Source organism: Crocodylus porosus, unplaced genomic scaffold (assembly GCF_001723895.1).
Source record: "Crocodylus porosus isolate Cpor-Errol unplaced genomic scaffold, CroPor_comp1, whole genome shotgun sequence".
Lineage (NCBI taxonomy): Eukaryota > Metazoa > Chordata > Crocodylia > Crocodylidae > Crocodylus > Crocodylus porosus.
Genome location: NW_017728948.1, coordinates 1,851,734 through 1,868,208, shown reverse-complemented (window position 1 = coordinate 1,868,208; position 16,475 = coordinate 1,851,734). Strand labels below are relative to the sequence as shown.

The following is a 16,475-nucleotide window of genomic DNA, read 5'->3' as shown; positions in this document are numbered from 1 at the left end:
GTGGGGAGCAATGTCTAGGGGTGGGATGGGTGGGCAGAGGCCAGGCCTGGGATCATGGGGCAGTGACTGTACTTAGGGCAGAGCCACAATCCACTCCCCCAGCTCATCCCTGTGCTGGGCACCAGTTCCCTGCCTTGCACTTTCCTGGGGAACCAGCACCCCTTGCAGGGATGAGCGGGGAGCAGATCGCAGCTCTGGCCCAGGCCCCAGCCTCACACGGTCACCACCCTGCGGCCCCTTCCCATCCACCCAGCTGAGCATGCACTGCCTACCAGGGTCCATGCAGCCCCCGCCTGCAGTGGGTGCCAGGTGGATGAGCCTGGGGATGGATAGGATAAATTGGCATCCCACCACCGCACCAAGGGGTGTAAACAGGCCAGCACCACTCGTTCCCCATCCTCCGGCCCTCCAAACCACCCGAAGTGGTCCTGCAACCATAGTAATTGCCCACCCCTGTTATAACCTCTCCCAGATCTCAGCCTTCTTTGTCCTTGGCTCCCACTTCTCCCAGATCCCAGCTGGTGTAAATCAGCTTTACTTCCTGGGTGTCAGCGGCACAGCACGGATTTCCGCCTGCAAAGGAGCAACCCCTGACATCTCTCTGCGTTTTCTCTTGGGCCTCGCTGCTGCTCTCGACGACGCCGGATTCAGGGTGATCTGCAGATTGAACAAATGCGACGTCTGCGCTGACTTCCACCTCGTTAATGAGGATGTTAAATAGGACTAGACATCAGCCCTGACCAAACCCCCCCCATCCCTCCCTCGCTTTGCTCCATTGCCACATAGCATTACCCTTTCTTTCAGGCCTCTTGGGCGGTTTTCCATCCACGTGACAGCGCTCCGATTCCCACCGGCTTTCATGAGCTTCTGAGCCGCGCGGTGCAGCATTTTACCCCAGATCTGAATCTGTTGCATTGGCCGCCTTCCTGTCATCCGCTGCATTTGTAGTGCTGTCGAGCAGGTGGTCAGGGCTGTCGGGCTGGATTTACACCTCAAACATGCTCGCGCTGTGTCTGTATTGCCCGGCTACTTGGGATTTTCTTTTCTCCTTGCTGTGGACTTGTCAGGCTCCATCGCTTGCCCCCATCGTCCAGGCTGTTCCCCTTTGCTTGTGACTTCTCACCTGGACTTGCTGGTGGGGCAGTGGGTTGTACTGCTCCCTTGGACGTGGGGTTGGTGGATGTTCATGCTTTCTAGAGATTTCCTTCCCCTAATGTTCATCCTAATTGCTCCAGGTTTTCCATGGCATTGAGGAAAAGGGCCTGGCATCTCTGCCTGTACCAGGTCATCCATCCCAGCACTCTCCCCGCTTACTGACAGCTCAGGTTTCCCCCACGCATCTCTGGATCCTGGCCACAGCTGCAAATGTTCTTCATGCTCCCTTTAATGCCCTGGGCTTGTCTTAACCTCTGCAGCTGTGGGTTTGGTTGGTTGTTTTTTCCTGGTATTATTTTTTTTCCAGAAACTGAATGGACTCTTGTGTTTTCTCGCCATGCTTTGCCCCTTTTGCATTTGCACTCTGCCTGCATGTGTACATGCATATGTGTACGTGTGCATGTGTGTGTGATCTGCACATTCAGGTCCTAAGTTGCTCCCATGGAAAGGTTCACGGGCCTTTTACCTAGCTGTTTTGAGTGGGGAACCTCTTCCCATGAGGTTGGTACAGCACCTAGCACAAAGGGACCTTGACCCATGATGTTGGTGGCCTCTCTGCTTGCCAGTAGGCAGATACTACCAGTACAATGAACCGTCGTCCTGCTCCCTCCTCCCAGACCCCTCCACCTCTCCCCCTCATTCTTGGACCCTCAAACACAAACACACGGGGCTTGTCAGAGACGTTTCCTCTCATATTTAGAAGGGAAGCATCTCAGGGCAGGGACCACCCTTTTATTCAGCGGCAGACACAGCAGGTGATTGCACCTCCCCGTTACACAGAGGCACCGACCCCAGCAGCACGTTCATTTGAGGGGCAACAAGAGGTGCTTTGCCCAGCGGGGACAGAGGGCTTTCCCCCATTCTGTAGTACCTTCCCTGCCCCAGGCTTCATCCTGTGGGTATCCCAAGCAGTCTGCTTTTCCAAGACTTTGTGGACATGTCTACATGTGCGCATTTGCTGTGCAGTCACCAAAATTACTCCATGGCATGGGTCCGCATCTACACATGCATGCTTGTACTGCGCAGTAACGATGGTGCTGATGTGAGCATAAATTTGATACCTGTATCATGCCGGTATCAAACTTACACCCAATTAGTTGCTGCTCAGTAATGCCTTACTGCACAGTAGCACTGTGTTTGTGGACTGACTTGGGACTAACTTTAGTGTTAAAGTGCTTTAATGCCTGCTTACTGCTCAGTAATTTACTGCGCAGTAAATTTAAGCCAGTGTCAATGCACGTATAGACATGCTGTGTGGTGAGGAACTTGTGAGGCAGATAGATGTTTCACAATGATCTTTGCCCACCAAGAAGGCTTTGCTGGTTATGGAAACAAGCCCCAAGTTGAAGGCTGGATGTCTGCTTTTCTCTAAAATCTCCTTGTCAGCTCCAAGGATGGATGCAGATCGTTCCGAGCAGGTTGGACCCTGGGAAGGGCATTTGTAGGCAGTTTTAGCCACCGTGATGTTGAGTGGCGGTAGGGTCTTATTTGCTTCCACTGAAGCAGTTTTGTGCACTGGGGGCAGGAGTGTGTCCTCTCTAATACTGGTGTAAACTGGGTGTTATCCCCGTCCGCATCCTCCAAAGTGTCGGTGCCAGGCTTGGGCTGTGACCTGGCAATGTTTGCATCACAACTCTGGGCAAATCTGATGTCATCGGGTGCATGTTGTGACATGTGGGGGTGTGACATGACGTGGCCACTTAGGTCCTGGTGTAAGGAGGCTGGCATGGCATGGGGATAGTGATGGCGATTCATGTGTCAGCAGGGCGGTGGGTTTGCCCATGTTTGAGGGCCCGATGACGTTTGTGTTGCTGTAGGACAGGGATTCTCCACCTCATTGGACTCCAGGCCCCTCTTATAAAACGCCAGCTCTTCACTTCTGCTCATTTCTTGACTACAAAAAAATACCAGAGCCTGTTGCAGAGAGCTCAGCCGGTGCACAACAGGGCAGAGTGGTTTTTAACGCTCTGGATTCCTACTTAAAACCCCTGAATTCATCTTGTGAATCACATGTAGGTGTTTGCACACCTATTGCACTGCAGCCAGCAGCACCCTTTAAAGGATGACACAGTAGCCCATAGGAGCATGGACTCCCCGGTTGAGAATTGCTGCTGTAGGGCATCAAGGTATCATGCCCCTGGCACCTTGAGGGTGATGCTGGCCAAGCTCGGTGGAGTCAGAGACTGGATTTCATGGGACTTGCATGAGCTATGTGTCAGGCCCATGGAAACACAGGGCTCTGCTACATAGGGACAGCATTGGCACTCGAATGCAAGCCAGGCTCCCAGACCCGAGGGCTGTCAGCAGAGAGAAAGCAAGAGCAGCCACCCTGCTGAGTAGGAGGGTCCTTCCTGGCTGATTCCCCAAGTCACCAGATACCCAAGGTGTAATCCAGACATACCCAGCCTGCTCCATCCTATCTCCCAGGCTGAGTGTGGAGAATTGGGATAGAAAACTGGCTGATCATCAGGCTTAATCAATGACTCGATGTCTAGTTGGCAGCTGGTATCAAGTGGAGTGCCCCAGGGGTCAGTTTGGGGGCCAGATTTGTTCAATATCTTCATCAATGACCTGGAAGATGGCAGAGCGCATCCTCAGCAAGTCTGCAGATGACACCAAGCTGTGGGGTGTAGCAGATATGCTGGAGGGCAGGGCTATGATTCAGAGACCTAGACAAATTGGAGGTTTGGGCCAAAAGAAATCTCATGAGGTTCAGCAAGGAGACGTGCAAAGTCCTGCACTTAGGAGGCAACAATCCCATGTACCGGGACAGGCTGGGGGTGACAGGCTGGGCAGAAAAGGACCTGGGGGTGACAGAAGAAGCTGGAGATGAGCCAGCAGTCTGCCCGTGTTGCCAAGAAGGTGACCAGCACCCTGGGCGTCATCGGCAGGAGCGTTGCCAGCAGACAGAGGGCAGTGATTCTTCCCCTCTATTCGTCACTGGGGAGGCCACATCTGGAGTCCTGAGTCCAGCTGTGGGCCCCCCACTACAGAAAGGATGTGGACACATTGGAGAGAGTCCAGGGGAGGGCAGTGAAAATGGCTGGGGGCTGGGGGACAAGACTGGTGAGGAGAGGCCGAGGGAGCTGGGCTGATTTAGTCTGCAGAAGAGAAGACTGAGGGGGGATTGAATAGCAGCCGCCACCTCCCTGCAGGGGGGCTGCAAAGAGGATGGAGCTGGGCTGATCTCGGTGGGGGCAGGTGACAGAAGGAGCAATGGGCTCAAGCTGCAGCAAGGGAAATTGAGGTTGGATATTAGGAAGCATTTTCTCCCAAGGAGGGTGGTGAAGCACTGGAACGGGCTCCCCAGAGAGGTTATGAGATCTCCATCCTTGGAGGTGTTTAAGACCCAGGTAGACCAAGGCTTGGCTGGGCTGATGTAGTTGGGGCTGGTCCTGCTTGGAGCAGGGGGTTGGGCCAAATGGGACCTCCTGAGCTCCCTTCCACCCTCCTGTCTGTGGTTCTGTGATCCTCAGAGTATGCAGCGAGGGCTGCATGTGAACCCAGCCCATTTCAAAACAGCCGCTCGCCATCTCGAGTCCAAAGGGCTGGCTGCACGGAGCGGGAATCTCTCCCTTGGCTTCATAATCAATACGCTCTGCAGCACCAGAGCCAGACGCTCTCCCAGGAGACCTGCGGGAGATCGCAGTCCGGTGGAGGAGAGGACGTGCCAGCGCTCCCTTCCCCCAGCACAGCTGCTGCCAGGAAGGTGACCAAGAGGTTTAACCCATCATCGCTGGAGCTGCTACCCTGGAAATGCAGCCAGTAGGGACTGGCCTAAGACTAGTGCAGGTCCGAGTCCACCTACAGCGGCGATGTCTTTTAGGCCCTGCTGATCCAGGCTGATCCTGAACTAGATGCCTAAATGGGAGAGGTGTCTGGGCTCGTCCCAGACTGCTGAGACAGGCTGCAACAGCGTTCGGCACTACAGACCCCAAAGCCCTGCTTTGACGTAGGACTGTGGGGCTGGCTGCCCTGAGCTGCTGAGTGCAGCCCCTGGCTCTCCATCACCTGGTCCTGTAATCCCTGCTCGATGCTTAGCGGCAGGCCTGGAGGTCATTACAGCCACCTATTGCTGTTGCTCAATGGTGCGTGTATAATTTAAAGGGCGATCCTGCGCTTTCCAAGCGGAAAGTTTTCGAAGCCGCCATTCTCTGCTGTTTTTCCCTTCCTAGATGTGAAGTCCAGATTTTTTCCCAGGAGTGTCAGGGCTGACTCCCAAAGGGGCAGGATATCATCATCGTCATTCATGGGAGCAACAAGCAGCCACGGTCCCTGGGCCTGGAGCATCCAGGGGAGCTGGAGGGGCGGGGGGCATTCGGGGACCAAAGTACATAGGACTAACGAGCCATGAAGCAGCCTGCTTTCTAATAGGACACTGTTAAGTGAACCTCGCTGCCCCCAGAGCGCTGTCCTGAGTCAGGGAGAAGCAGCAGGTCCCATTTTCCACTTGCTCCGTGCCGGCAGGGGTCCTGTCCCGGGCAGGGTGAAGGAAAGCTGCTTTGTGTCGGCTTCTCCTCCCCTCCTGACAGATCTGGCCTGGCCCCAGAAGCCTCCTGGCTGTATTTAAAGTGGGAAATCAGCATGGTGATGGTGATGGCTGGGCCTGGGCTGCGGCAAAGTGTGGTTGGTGATGTTCTCCCCTGCAAAACAGTGCCCCAAGGCAGGCAGTGCTGCCGGAGGGGTCAGACACGATGCCCTCCTTGCAAGAGGAGAAGCGTAGGCTGCTCCATGCCCGGGGCGGGATGTACCCGTTTGGACATCTGGACACAGCACCACTCCCTGGTTTTTTGTGCTGTCGGACCGCTGCTGTGTTCCACCCCAGACCCGGCTGCATTTCAGCAAAGCGATTTCTACTTTCCGTAGAGCCTGGTTTGTCACTGCAGGCTTGAGTGAAGCCCCCTGCTCGTTGGCAATGCCCCCTTCCCTTTGTGTTATGTTAGGCTAAGGCTGTGGGGTGGATTGAGTGTCCAGTCTCAGCCCAAGTCACAATCCCCCCCAGCCCAACTGGATCTAGGGTAGCGGGTCCCCTTTTGGGGTGTTTGCTTAGGGGCACTGAGGATGACATCAGGCCAGGGACTTTCAGATCCCCTTACCCTGAATCAGCACCCCTCGCACACAGCCCGTGGAGAAAGAGCACGATGAGGCGATGAAAGATTTCACTTAGAGGTGCATCGATATATAGGATCAGCACCAATAAAATGGAAATTTTTATTATCGGCTGTTGGCTTTTTTTGGCTGATAATGTTCTCTGATAATTACCAGCATGCCTTCTGGCTGTGGCCCCCGGGTGCCTGGGTTCCCTCTTGCCCATGGGGTTGGGGCCCCAGGTATACCCCTATCCCCTCACCAGCGGAGCAGCTGGCGCAGTGACCCAGGCATTGGCCTAGGAAGCCCTGGCATATCTTTGCGGGGAGCATTGCAACCCTCTCTTTGCCAGCCTGGTCTCTGCCTGATGCCTGTCAGACCGCTGCTATGTTCCACCCCAGACCTGGCTGCATTTCAGCAAAATGGGGTGAGGGTAGAGAGCATCCATCTGCAAGGACTGGATGGGGCAACCCCCTGCTCCAGCTGGGGTGATGGGGCAGAGGCTCAAGGACTGGATGCGGCATCCTTTTGCCTCACACCTCCCCGCCAGGGACCTCCCAAGCAGTTGGCTGGAGGGGGGAGGCTGAGGCAGTGGAGTAGAACAGGGTGACCTAGTAAAACCTGAATGCAGAAAAGGCCAGAGCTTGGGATTCACAGCCCGCAGGGCAGCACCAGCTCTCTGGGTAGAGGTGGAGGAGGGATCCAGTGAAGCCGGGCGGAAGTGATTGCAGCCAAGTTACCGAGCGAGGATCCCTGCCCTCAGCTTCATTGCAAGCCCCAGGGGGACCTAGCAGCTATAATACAGCCCTGGAAGCCGGCATTCGATTCTTCCACCTACTGGGGATGTCCTGGGCAGGTCATCTCCGCCTCCCCCTCTCTAAAACGGGTGGCAACCACCGCCTGCCTTCCTGGGGTGGGTCACTGGCTGCCAAGCTCACTGGGGTCTGGGGTGGAAGGTGCCAGCTGAGATATTAAGAGGTATTGCAATCACCGAATCACAGAAAATGAGGGTTGAAGGGACCTCAGGAGGTCACATCTAGTCCAACCCGCTGCTCCAAGCAGGACCAGCCCCAACTCCATCGTCCCTGCCAAGGCTTTGTCGAACTGGGTCTTCAACACCTCCAAAGATGGAGAGTCCACCACCTCCCTGGGGAGCTTCTTCCAGTGCTTCACTACCCTCCTAGTGAGGAAGTTATTCCTAATATCTAACTTCAGCTTCCCTTGTTACAACTGGAACCCATTGCTCCTTGTCTTGTCATCTGCTCCCATCCTCCATCCTCTTTGCAGCCCCCCTGCAAGGAGGTGAAGGTGGCTATTCAATCCCCCTCGGTCTTCCCTTCTGCAGACTCAGTCAGTCCAGTTCAAGGTCAGGCTGTAGCAAAGCAGCAGGGCTTTGCATTAGATGCTGCGCTGATGCGCTGGTGTATAATGGCATTGTAGCCACTGTAGAGTTAATGGGATGTAGATCTTACTGGATGTTCAGCATCCAAAACCCCTAGCTGGGACTCCCCTCCCATTAGACCCCTCTCCCTTCTTGCTGAAATTGAAACAGGACCCTCTCCCCTTAAGGCAAGGTGCTTCTGACCCCTTAGCCCTAGGTCACGACCCCCGTGACCTCCCAGCGGAGAGCCTGTGACCCAGGTGGCTCTGAAAATCTCAAGTGGAGATCCATGGTACCCCACATTACTGCCATGGCCAGCAAAGAAATCTCTCCCATGCCCATCCCTGCTGTGACCTGCCCAGGCCCTGGTGATGGATGGCCTTGAATGGAATTAGCCCCATTAAGGTGTCAGATTTAACAGGTGAATTAGGCAGCCAAGAGGGATGTATTTCAGGAAAGACAGTGCCAAGTCTGCTCACCCCCGCTTAGCACGGTCTCCTGAGCTCTTTGGCTGTGCGACTGTCTGGGGCCAAGTCCGCAGCCAGCCGGGCTTACTGGAGCGCAGAAGCCACGTTCATTTAGGCTGAGACAGCCAGATCCCATCGATCAAGCGCTGAGCCAGGGAGAGCCCCAAGTTCCCTGCCTGCTTCGCATCCAGCAAACACAGGAGCTTAGAAAATACGGCTGGCAGAGCCCATGGGTCGGCTAGTCCAGCGCCCGCTCAAGGCAGGATCATCCCTATTTGTGCAGCTTAAATCCTATAGAGATCTGCTTCCTTATAGGATCCCCTTGTCTGTATCTGGACTCCTAGGACATCAGATTGGCCTTGTCTAGAGAAGCTCTGGAGGTGGGGAGACTGGGAGGCAGCCAGTTTAGGGCTGGGATGGTGGGAAAGGTTGAGAATTTGGGGTATGGGCCATGAAGCCAGGCTACCGTGAGATGGGGGCTGATGATGAAGCAACCCCATGGGCTGCTAGCGTAAGTGGGTGATGATGTCTCAGGGACCACTCAAGGCGGCTACTGCCGTGTTCACCTCTGCTTCTTCCCCCGCCAGGGAGGTCATCCAGATAGACCAGTTCCTGAAGGAGACGGCAGCCCGTGAGGCCAACGCCAAGGTGCGGCTCCAGCAGTTCATCGAGGAGCTCCTGGACCGGGCTGACCGGGCAGAGAAGCAGCTCCAGATCATAAGCAGCAGCTGCAGTACCACCCCCAACGGCAGCCTGGGCAGGTGCAGCGCTCCTGGCTCCAAGGGCCCAAGCCGACAGGTGCGCCCCGAAGTTGTCCGTGGCTTGCCATGCCGGTGGGGAAAGCAGGGTCCAGCTGGGATACAAGGAGCGCCGTTGCTAGAGCAGGACCTCTCCCGCCTTGCTCCCATGGGTTGTAAAGCCTGCATGCATCAAAACCAAGCAGCATTGCATGGATGAAAGACCACCTACGAGCATTGCCTGGCTGCGTGGGGTGGGTGGGAACTGTCAGATCAGTGGCGGACAGACATGAAGGCTCCCCTGGTGCTTTGAGCTGCTCCCGCTCAGTCCAAAATTGCCAAATGGAGTAGCTACCATCAGGGTTGTAAAAGAAAAACCTTTTGGCTCTTTGTTCGTGTTATTCCTTCACTCCCCATGTCACGAGTGCTAGAGGTCTTTCACGTTCCACCCCAGAGATGGCTGCATTCCCGGGTGAGCCTGCCACAGCCCAAGACATGCGAGGTGCTGTATACATGTGTTGTGGCTGGTCTCCTTCTGCAAAGGCAGTGCTGGGGGGGAGTGGGGAGCGGGGCCAAGGCTGAGTCCACGAGGCAGAGGGAGCACAGGCAGTAGGGGAGCAGTCTTGCTGGAGTCAGTCTTGCACCTTGGTGACGGTGCCAAGTTTCTTCTTGCATTGGATAGGGTTTCACTCACTGGTCTTCTTTCCCTTCCTTCTTCCACAGCGGGACAGGCACCCCGGCTCGGGGGCGGCTGTGCACAGCTCCTACGTTGTTTCCAATCAGAGGTCCTCCTCCAGCACTGGGTAAGGTGTACAGGGTACGCGTTGGCCACAGCTGTCTCTCTAGTCCCCCTTCTCCCGTGCAGAGGTGGGGGTGCTTCCTGGATGCTCGCAGGCTGGGATCATTCATTTTATGTGGGCATTTGAGTCCGTGCACCTTGTGCATTGGGGTCTCTGGGCAATCCCAGAGCAGGGTGCGAATGACTCTCCGGCACAGGGCAGCATTGGTTCAGTGCTTATTACTGGTGGTTACAGAGCGGGAGAAGCCTGTGCTTTATTTCTACTCCACTTCTCTCCATCATCAGTGGCTGTCTGCCATTCGCCACAGGAGCTGTCTTCCATGACACTCCTGAATTTCCATCTCCTTTGTGGGGGGAAGAGCTGTGCCTTCTGTGGGGCACAAAAAATACCCTGTATGGCTTCCATCTTCCTGTTCTGGCTTCCGAATTTGGGTGTGGGTTCTTACCTGCTCATCCCAAGGCCTCTAGCAGCATCCTGACAGCCAGAGATCCCTGTAACCACCTCTTCACTGTCTCTGTGCATTGCTGAGTTGGCATGCTTTGAAGTCAAAGATCTGCAGGGACACATCGAGAGGAGCTGTTTTTTCCCTGCCTTGTCTTGCCGTGATGCAGCGAGAGATGCTGGGGCGCACGTCTAGGGTGTCAGGAAACTTCACTTGCCAGGACAGGGATGTTTTGACACCTCCTTCCTTTTTATAGCTTGTTTCTAAACCGTCAAGGTGCCTCTGACCTAGATGGGAAGATGGAGGTGCCTCTGAATGGTGGGGGTATCTCTGTGGGGTTTAATTTGGTGACACTAACACCTGGTCAGACCTAGGATCCCTTTGATACTGGTCCAACCCCCTGCTCAAAGCAGGACGAGCTCCATCTACATCATCCCAGCCAAAGCTTTGTCTAGCTGGGTCCTCAAAACCTCCAAGGATGGAGATCCCACAACCTCTCTGGGTCACCCCTTCCAGTGCTTTAAGACCCTCCACAGGGTCATCTAGTCCAACCCCCTGCTCAAGGCAGGATTATCCCTATCCAAACCATTCTATATAGTCTTGGTCTAACCTATTCCTAAAACTACACAGTCAACCCTGCTGCACAACCTGTTCCTAAAGGCAGGCAGCGAGTTGCACAGCTACATGGCACATTGCCCAAAGACACGAAAAGCCCCTACCCTGTGCCAGGTAAAGTAGGGGGGCAAGAGCTGTCACTGTCCTGGTGCTGCAAGGCTTGTTTAAATGTACTCAAGAGGTCCCAAAAAGAAAGCCACATCCCTTGCTTCAGAGGAAGGCAAAACCTCCACAGTTCATGGGGTAAAATTCCTTCCTGACCCCAAATCTGGTGATCGCTCTGACCCTGAATGGAGGGGCAAGACCCTGTAGCCAGGAGCCTCTGAGTTTTAATTTCAGCAGGAGCATTTGCACAAACCAGTCACCATCCCCAGCCTTGTCTGCAGAAAAACATCCCTGATGTGTAGCAACAGGAGGGGAAAAAGATCCTTCCTGGCTCTCTGCGGCAACCAGCCCTGCCTGGCTCAGATGAGCTGTCGCCAAATGACCTTTTTAGGCTATTGGCAAGGAAAGCATAGACATCCCCTCCTCCCTGAAACAAGCCATGGTAGGACCAAGGGACCTTTTGTCATTCTCCCAGCTGGACCATTGGGTCTGGGGCGAACAAGCGAGGGAGCCTGGCTCTAGGTCCAGGATGCTTTTTGTCTCACTGCCACGTGTTGTCTCTGTGTCCCCACCTCACTGCCACGTGTTGTCCCCATATCCCCACAGGGCCTCCAGCCGGGTGAAGGCCGTCTCCCAGAGCTCCGGCTGCTACGACAGTGACAGCGCCGAGCTGTACCCGACGGATGAGACCGCCGACGGGCACCACTACCAGGGCCGCAGTGTAGACGGCGGCTTCGAGCGGCCCGGGGTAGCCCGCAGCTCGGGGCTGCGCAGACAGGCCATCCAGAACTGGCACCGGCGGCCGTACCGCAACAGCACCGAGGGCGAGGAGGGCGACATCTCCGACGTGGGCTCCCGCACGACTGAGTCGGAGGCGGAGGTGTGGGAGCAGGAGCCCCGGCTCCCCACCGAGGCTCAGCAAGCCAATGCCGCGAGGCCCATGAGCAGCTGCAGGCTGACGGGTGAGACTGGATTTTGGGGGGCAAGAAAGGAACCCATTTCACCCCAGACGGCAGCTGCATTTGAGACCAATGAGCTCTCAATCACCAGCAATGAGATGAGGAACTGGGCCTGGGAAACTCAGACCACTCGGTCTGAAGCCAGTGCCTGGCAGGTGCTGTGCATTTGGGTGAGATGTTATAGCAAGGTCCAGCACGATGCGTCTTGAGCTAATCAGTCTCAGCCACTTCTGCACTGGGGTTCCCAATTAACTGCATCCATGCAGGAAGGGAGACCTGGGTTTCACAGTGGGCAGCACCACTGGAGACCGCAGCTCAGCCTGTGGGTGAGACCGAAAATAGGTGAACAAGCTGTTTGTCTGGAGGATTCATGCAGAGCATTGACCCACCTCATTAGGCCCACTGTATGCTGGTCCCTTTGCAGAACTAGACAAAGGAGTAGCGAGGGAAGGGCTGGGAGAGTATCACGACTTGAGAAACCATGGTGTTGTCACCTCAGGGAGGAGATAAATAGCAGGGGAGGTGATGGCGAGTCCTTGGACTTCCCTGCGGGCTGATACAGGGGCATTTCTTCTCCCTGGTGCCCAACGCAAGAACAGCGGGACGGTAGGTGAGGCTGAAAGGTGCCAGGTTAAAATGGCTGGAAAGAACAGTTTTCACAGCAGCGACAGTCCAGTGGAGGGCAATGAAACAGTTGTGGGGCTGGGGGACAGGACTGGTGAGGAGAGGCTGAGGGAACTGGGCTGATTTAGTCTGGAGAAGAGAAGGCCGAGGGGGATTGAATAGCAGCCGTCACCTCCCTGCAGAGGGGATGCACAGAGGATGGAGCTGGGCTGTTCTCAGTGGGGGCAGATGGCAGGACAAGGAGCAATGGGCTCAAGCTGCAGCAAGGGAAGTTGAGGCTGGATATTAGGAAAAACTCTCTCACCAGGAGGGTAATAAAACACTGGACCAGGCTCCCCAGAGAGGTAGTGGCACCCCCATCCTTGGAGGTTTTGAAGACCCAGGTAGACAAATCCTTGGCTGGGATGATGTACTTAGGGCTGGTCCTGCTTTGAGTCAGGGGCTGGACTAGATGTGACCTCCTGAGGTCCCTTCAACCCTCATTTTCTGTGATTCAATGATTGCAATACCCTAGAGGTCTGGGATGATGGAGCTGGGGCTGGTCCTGCTTTGAGCAAGGGGTTGGACTAGATGCAACCTCCTGAGGTCCCTTCCAGCCCCCCTTGTCTGTGATTTTATGTTGGAAGAAGGAGGGGGTTAGCCTGCATGCTTCAAGGGAGAGACAGATGCTACGCATCAGAGAGCAGGATGAGATCTCATGGGGAAGGACATCTCACCCTGTTGGGACTTCCACACTGTCTTCTATAGCACCATAGACAACGAGGGCTGGAGGGGACCTCAGTGGGTCACATCCAGTCCAAACCCCTGCTCCAAGCAGGACCAGCCCCAACTATATCATCCCAGCCAAGGCTTTGTCTGCCTGGGTCTTCAGCACCTCCAGGGATGTTCTGCCCAGGCCCAGAGACAGGAGCAGGAATGAGGGGACCTCTGGGCTGGTCCACAGTGGCTGCTAACCACGTGTGGTGGTTGCCCTGCAGGGAAAGGACATTAATCCCAGCACACTGGCACCATCTCAGCTGCAACTTATGGGAGATCTAGTTGTTGTCTCCCTCCCTTGTAGATCCGCAGCTCCCGGAGAGCGCAGGCTGCCCTGAGCAATAGTGACGAGTGTTTAAGCTGCTGCCTCCCTCCCCTCCGAAGTGGCTGCACATGAGTGGCCCCTCGACCACGGGGGCTCTCGTTAGGAGTCGGAGCTTTAACTTCGTTTTCCTGTAGAGAGTGGGACTCGGTTGCCATGGCAATGGAGGCATATGAATCCCTGGGAAAATAAAAAAAGAGGGGAGGGAGGGAAGTGTCAGGGATGCTTTCTCTGGAAGAGAAGATCGGGGGAGTCACGGCAACAGCAGCACAAGCATGAGGCCAAACCCGGCACTGGGGGAAACGGGCGCTATTCCTGTGAATTTGCACTGGCTTACCCCAGAGGTCTGCATCGGACCCCTTGTTCTCCTGGCTTGGGGTCTCCAGTCCGTGAGGTGGGGGCTGGCTGCCCTGCTCCCTCCAGGCTGCAAGGTCTGCACTGACCAGCCCCCTTTGGGGGAGCAGGAGACCCCCGGGGCAAGGGGGGCACTTGGCCTCCCAGCCATGCACTGAACCAGCCAGAGCTGAGAGAGAAAGGGAGGGGGGTGATGGGTATCCTTGCTGCCAGGAATGCCATGGAGCCATGTGTTAGCTCCCACCCCGGGGGGACCTGGCAGATGCTTTGCTTTCTTCCCCCCGATGCTCCCGCTGAGCCGGGTGGGGTGAGGACCAGCTTGCCCAGCCCTGCTGGGTGCCTGGACAGGTGGAGGTGGGCTCCCAGGTGCCTTTTGGGGAGAGGTGGGGGGGTCTGGAGGATGGCATTCAGGGCTCCTGGGTTCTGCATCACAGGGGCAGGGGTGGGGGTCAGCATCCAGGACTCCCAGGTCCCCTTTCTGCAGGGGAGGAGACTAAGATTTCATGACTCCTGGGTTCCTTTCCTGGAGGGTTGGGGGCCTGTCCTGTGTTTTTGTGACTTTGGGTGAGTCACTTTGCTGCTCCATGCCTCAGTTTCCCCCACTTTCACAGGAAGATAATGGTACCCCCCCGCCCCAACACCCCCACCAGAGAAGGGTGACGACAAATCCCCACCTCCGCAACCTTCCTGCCACGTTCCGTGAATCCCCTCGCTCCAGCTCACTGTTTCTGCCTCACAGCCAGGTCCGAGGGGGGTGCCGGGAAGGCCGTCAGGCCTGAGAAGGGCAGCCCGTGCCGCTCCAACGAGGTGATCAGCCCCGAGATCCTCAAGATGCGGGCAGCGCTCTTCTGCATCTTCACATACCTCGACACCAAGACCCTGCTGCGGGCCGCCGAGGTGTGCAAGGACTGGAAGTTCGTGGCGCGGCACCCGGCTGTGTGGACCCGCGTGCTGCTGGAGAACGCCAGGGTGTCCTCGAAGGTACGGGGAGGAGCAGCGCTGGCCCAGAAATGGGGACTGCCCCTGCAAAGCCAGGGGAGACCCCAGCAGCACACCTGGGGTCAAAGATGGACCCACCGCAGCCTGGGGTCAAAGCCACAGCTGGGATGATCTGGGACATGGGAACCGGGTGGGGTTGGTCACTGCAGTTTTGTTGCTCCCCCCCTGCAAAAAAATACCCAGTTTGCTCTGTGTGTGTGTGTGTTGCATACTCACATGCATAGATAGCTATGTTGATGAGTGTGTTTTAATGTGTGCCCACATGCATAGTTGTGTTTATAAGTGTGTAAGTGTATGTGTGTGTGCCCACATGCATGGTTGTGTGTGTGAGTGTGTAAGTATGTGTGTGTGTTTATGTGTCTGGGTGTGCATGTGTGCCCACATGTGTGGCTGTGTTTATTTAATACATTTCATAGATGTTAGGGTCTGGAAGGGACCTCGAAGATCATCGAGTCCAGCCCCCTGCCCCACGGGCAGGAAGTCGGCTAGGGTCAAAGGAGTCCTGCAAGATGAGTGTGTAAGTGAGTGTGTGGGTGTGGGTGTGCCCACATGCATAGAAGTGTTTGAATGTGTAAGTGTTTGCGTGCGTGCCCACATGCATAGCTGTGTTTATGATTGTGTAACTGTGTGTTTATGTGTGTGTGTCCACATGCATAGTTGTGTTTATAGTGTGTGTGTGTTTGTGTGTACCCACGTGCATAGTTGTGTTTATGCAGGTGTAAGTATATGTGGGTATTTATGTGTAGGTATGCCCACATGCATAGTTGTGTTTGAGCGTGTGTGTTTGTGTGCGTGTGCTCACATGCATAGTTGTGTTTATGATTGTGTAAGTGTATGTTTGTGTGTGTGTGTGCCCACATACATAGTTGTGTTTATAGTGTGTGTGTGTGTGTGTGCCCACATGCATAGTAGTGTTTATGCATGTGCAAGTGTGTATGTGTTTACATGTGGGTATGCCCACATGCACAGTTGTGTTTATAAGTGTGTACATGGATGTTTGTGTGTGTGTGTGGTCCTCCAGGCCTGCTCACTCCAAGATCTTTGACGGCAGCAGCGTGCCTGAGCCTCTAGATCTCTGTGTATGCATATCTGTGTACACGTGTGTTTACCTGTATGGATGCCTGTGTGTATCACTGTGCATATGCCTCTGTACGTATGCACACTGTTTGTGTATACCTTAAGCATCCTTATCTGTGCACATATGCATGTGTTTCTCTATGTATGCACGTGTCTGGGCGTGCGTATCTGTGCATGCACACAGATGTGTATCACTACCTTTTTGTTGCTGTGCATATGCATCTACACTGGCATGTGTGTGCACATGTATCTCTGCACCCGTGCCTGTGTGTATTTCTGTGCATGTGTACATGCATGTGTGGGTATCTATCCATGCCTTTGCATCTGTGTGTGTGTGGGTGAGCGGATGGGTGTGTGTCCTGCCCCTCTCCAAGCCGGGGTGACAACAGGCGCCGTGTCCCGTGGTAGTATCCCACCTGCCCGCCTCTCCCCCTGACAATGGTCTCCCCTCCCCTCCAGTTCCTGGGCATGCTGTCTCAGTGGTGCACCCAGACCCACTCCCTCACCCTCCAAAACCTCAAGCCACGGCAGCGGGGCAAGAAGGAAAGCAAGGAGGAGTACATGAAAAGCACACGGTGAGCCCCATCCCCGCCC

At 55.4% G+C, this 16,475-nt stretch overlaps 1 protein-coding gene across 1 annotated transcript in view; it reads left to right on the top strand.

Annotated features, from left to right (window-relative positions):
* FBXO41 (F-box protein 41) overlaps positions 1–16,475 on the top strand; it is a 37,624-nt gene that overhangs the window by 3,267 nt on the left and 17,882 nt on the right. Inside the window, exons 2-6 of the mRNA XM_019553471.1 lie at positions 8,679–8,889; positions 9,552–9,631; positions 11,397–11,752; positions 14,545–14,786; positions 16,341–16,456. Coding sequence (XP_019409016.1) covers positions 8,679–8,889; positions 9,552–9,631; positions 11,397–11,752; positions 14,545–14,786; positions 16,341–16,456 — 1,005 coding nt within the window. The remainder of the gene's footprint in view (positions 1–8,678; positions 8,890–9,551; positions 9,632–11,396; positions 11,753–14,544; positions 14,787–16,340; positions 16,457–16,475) is intronic.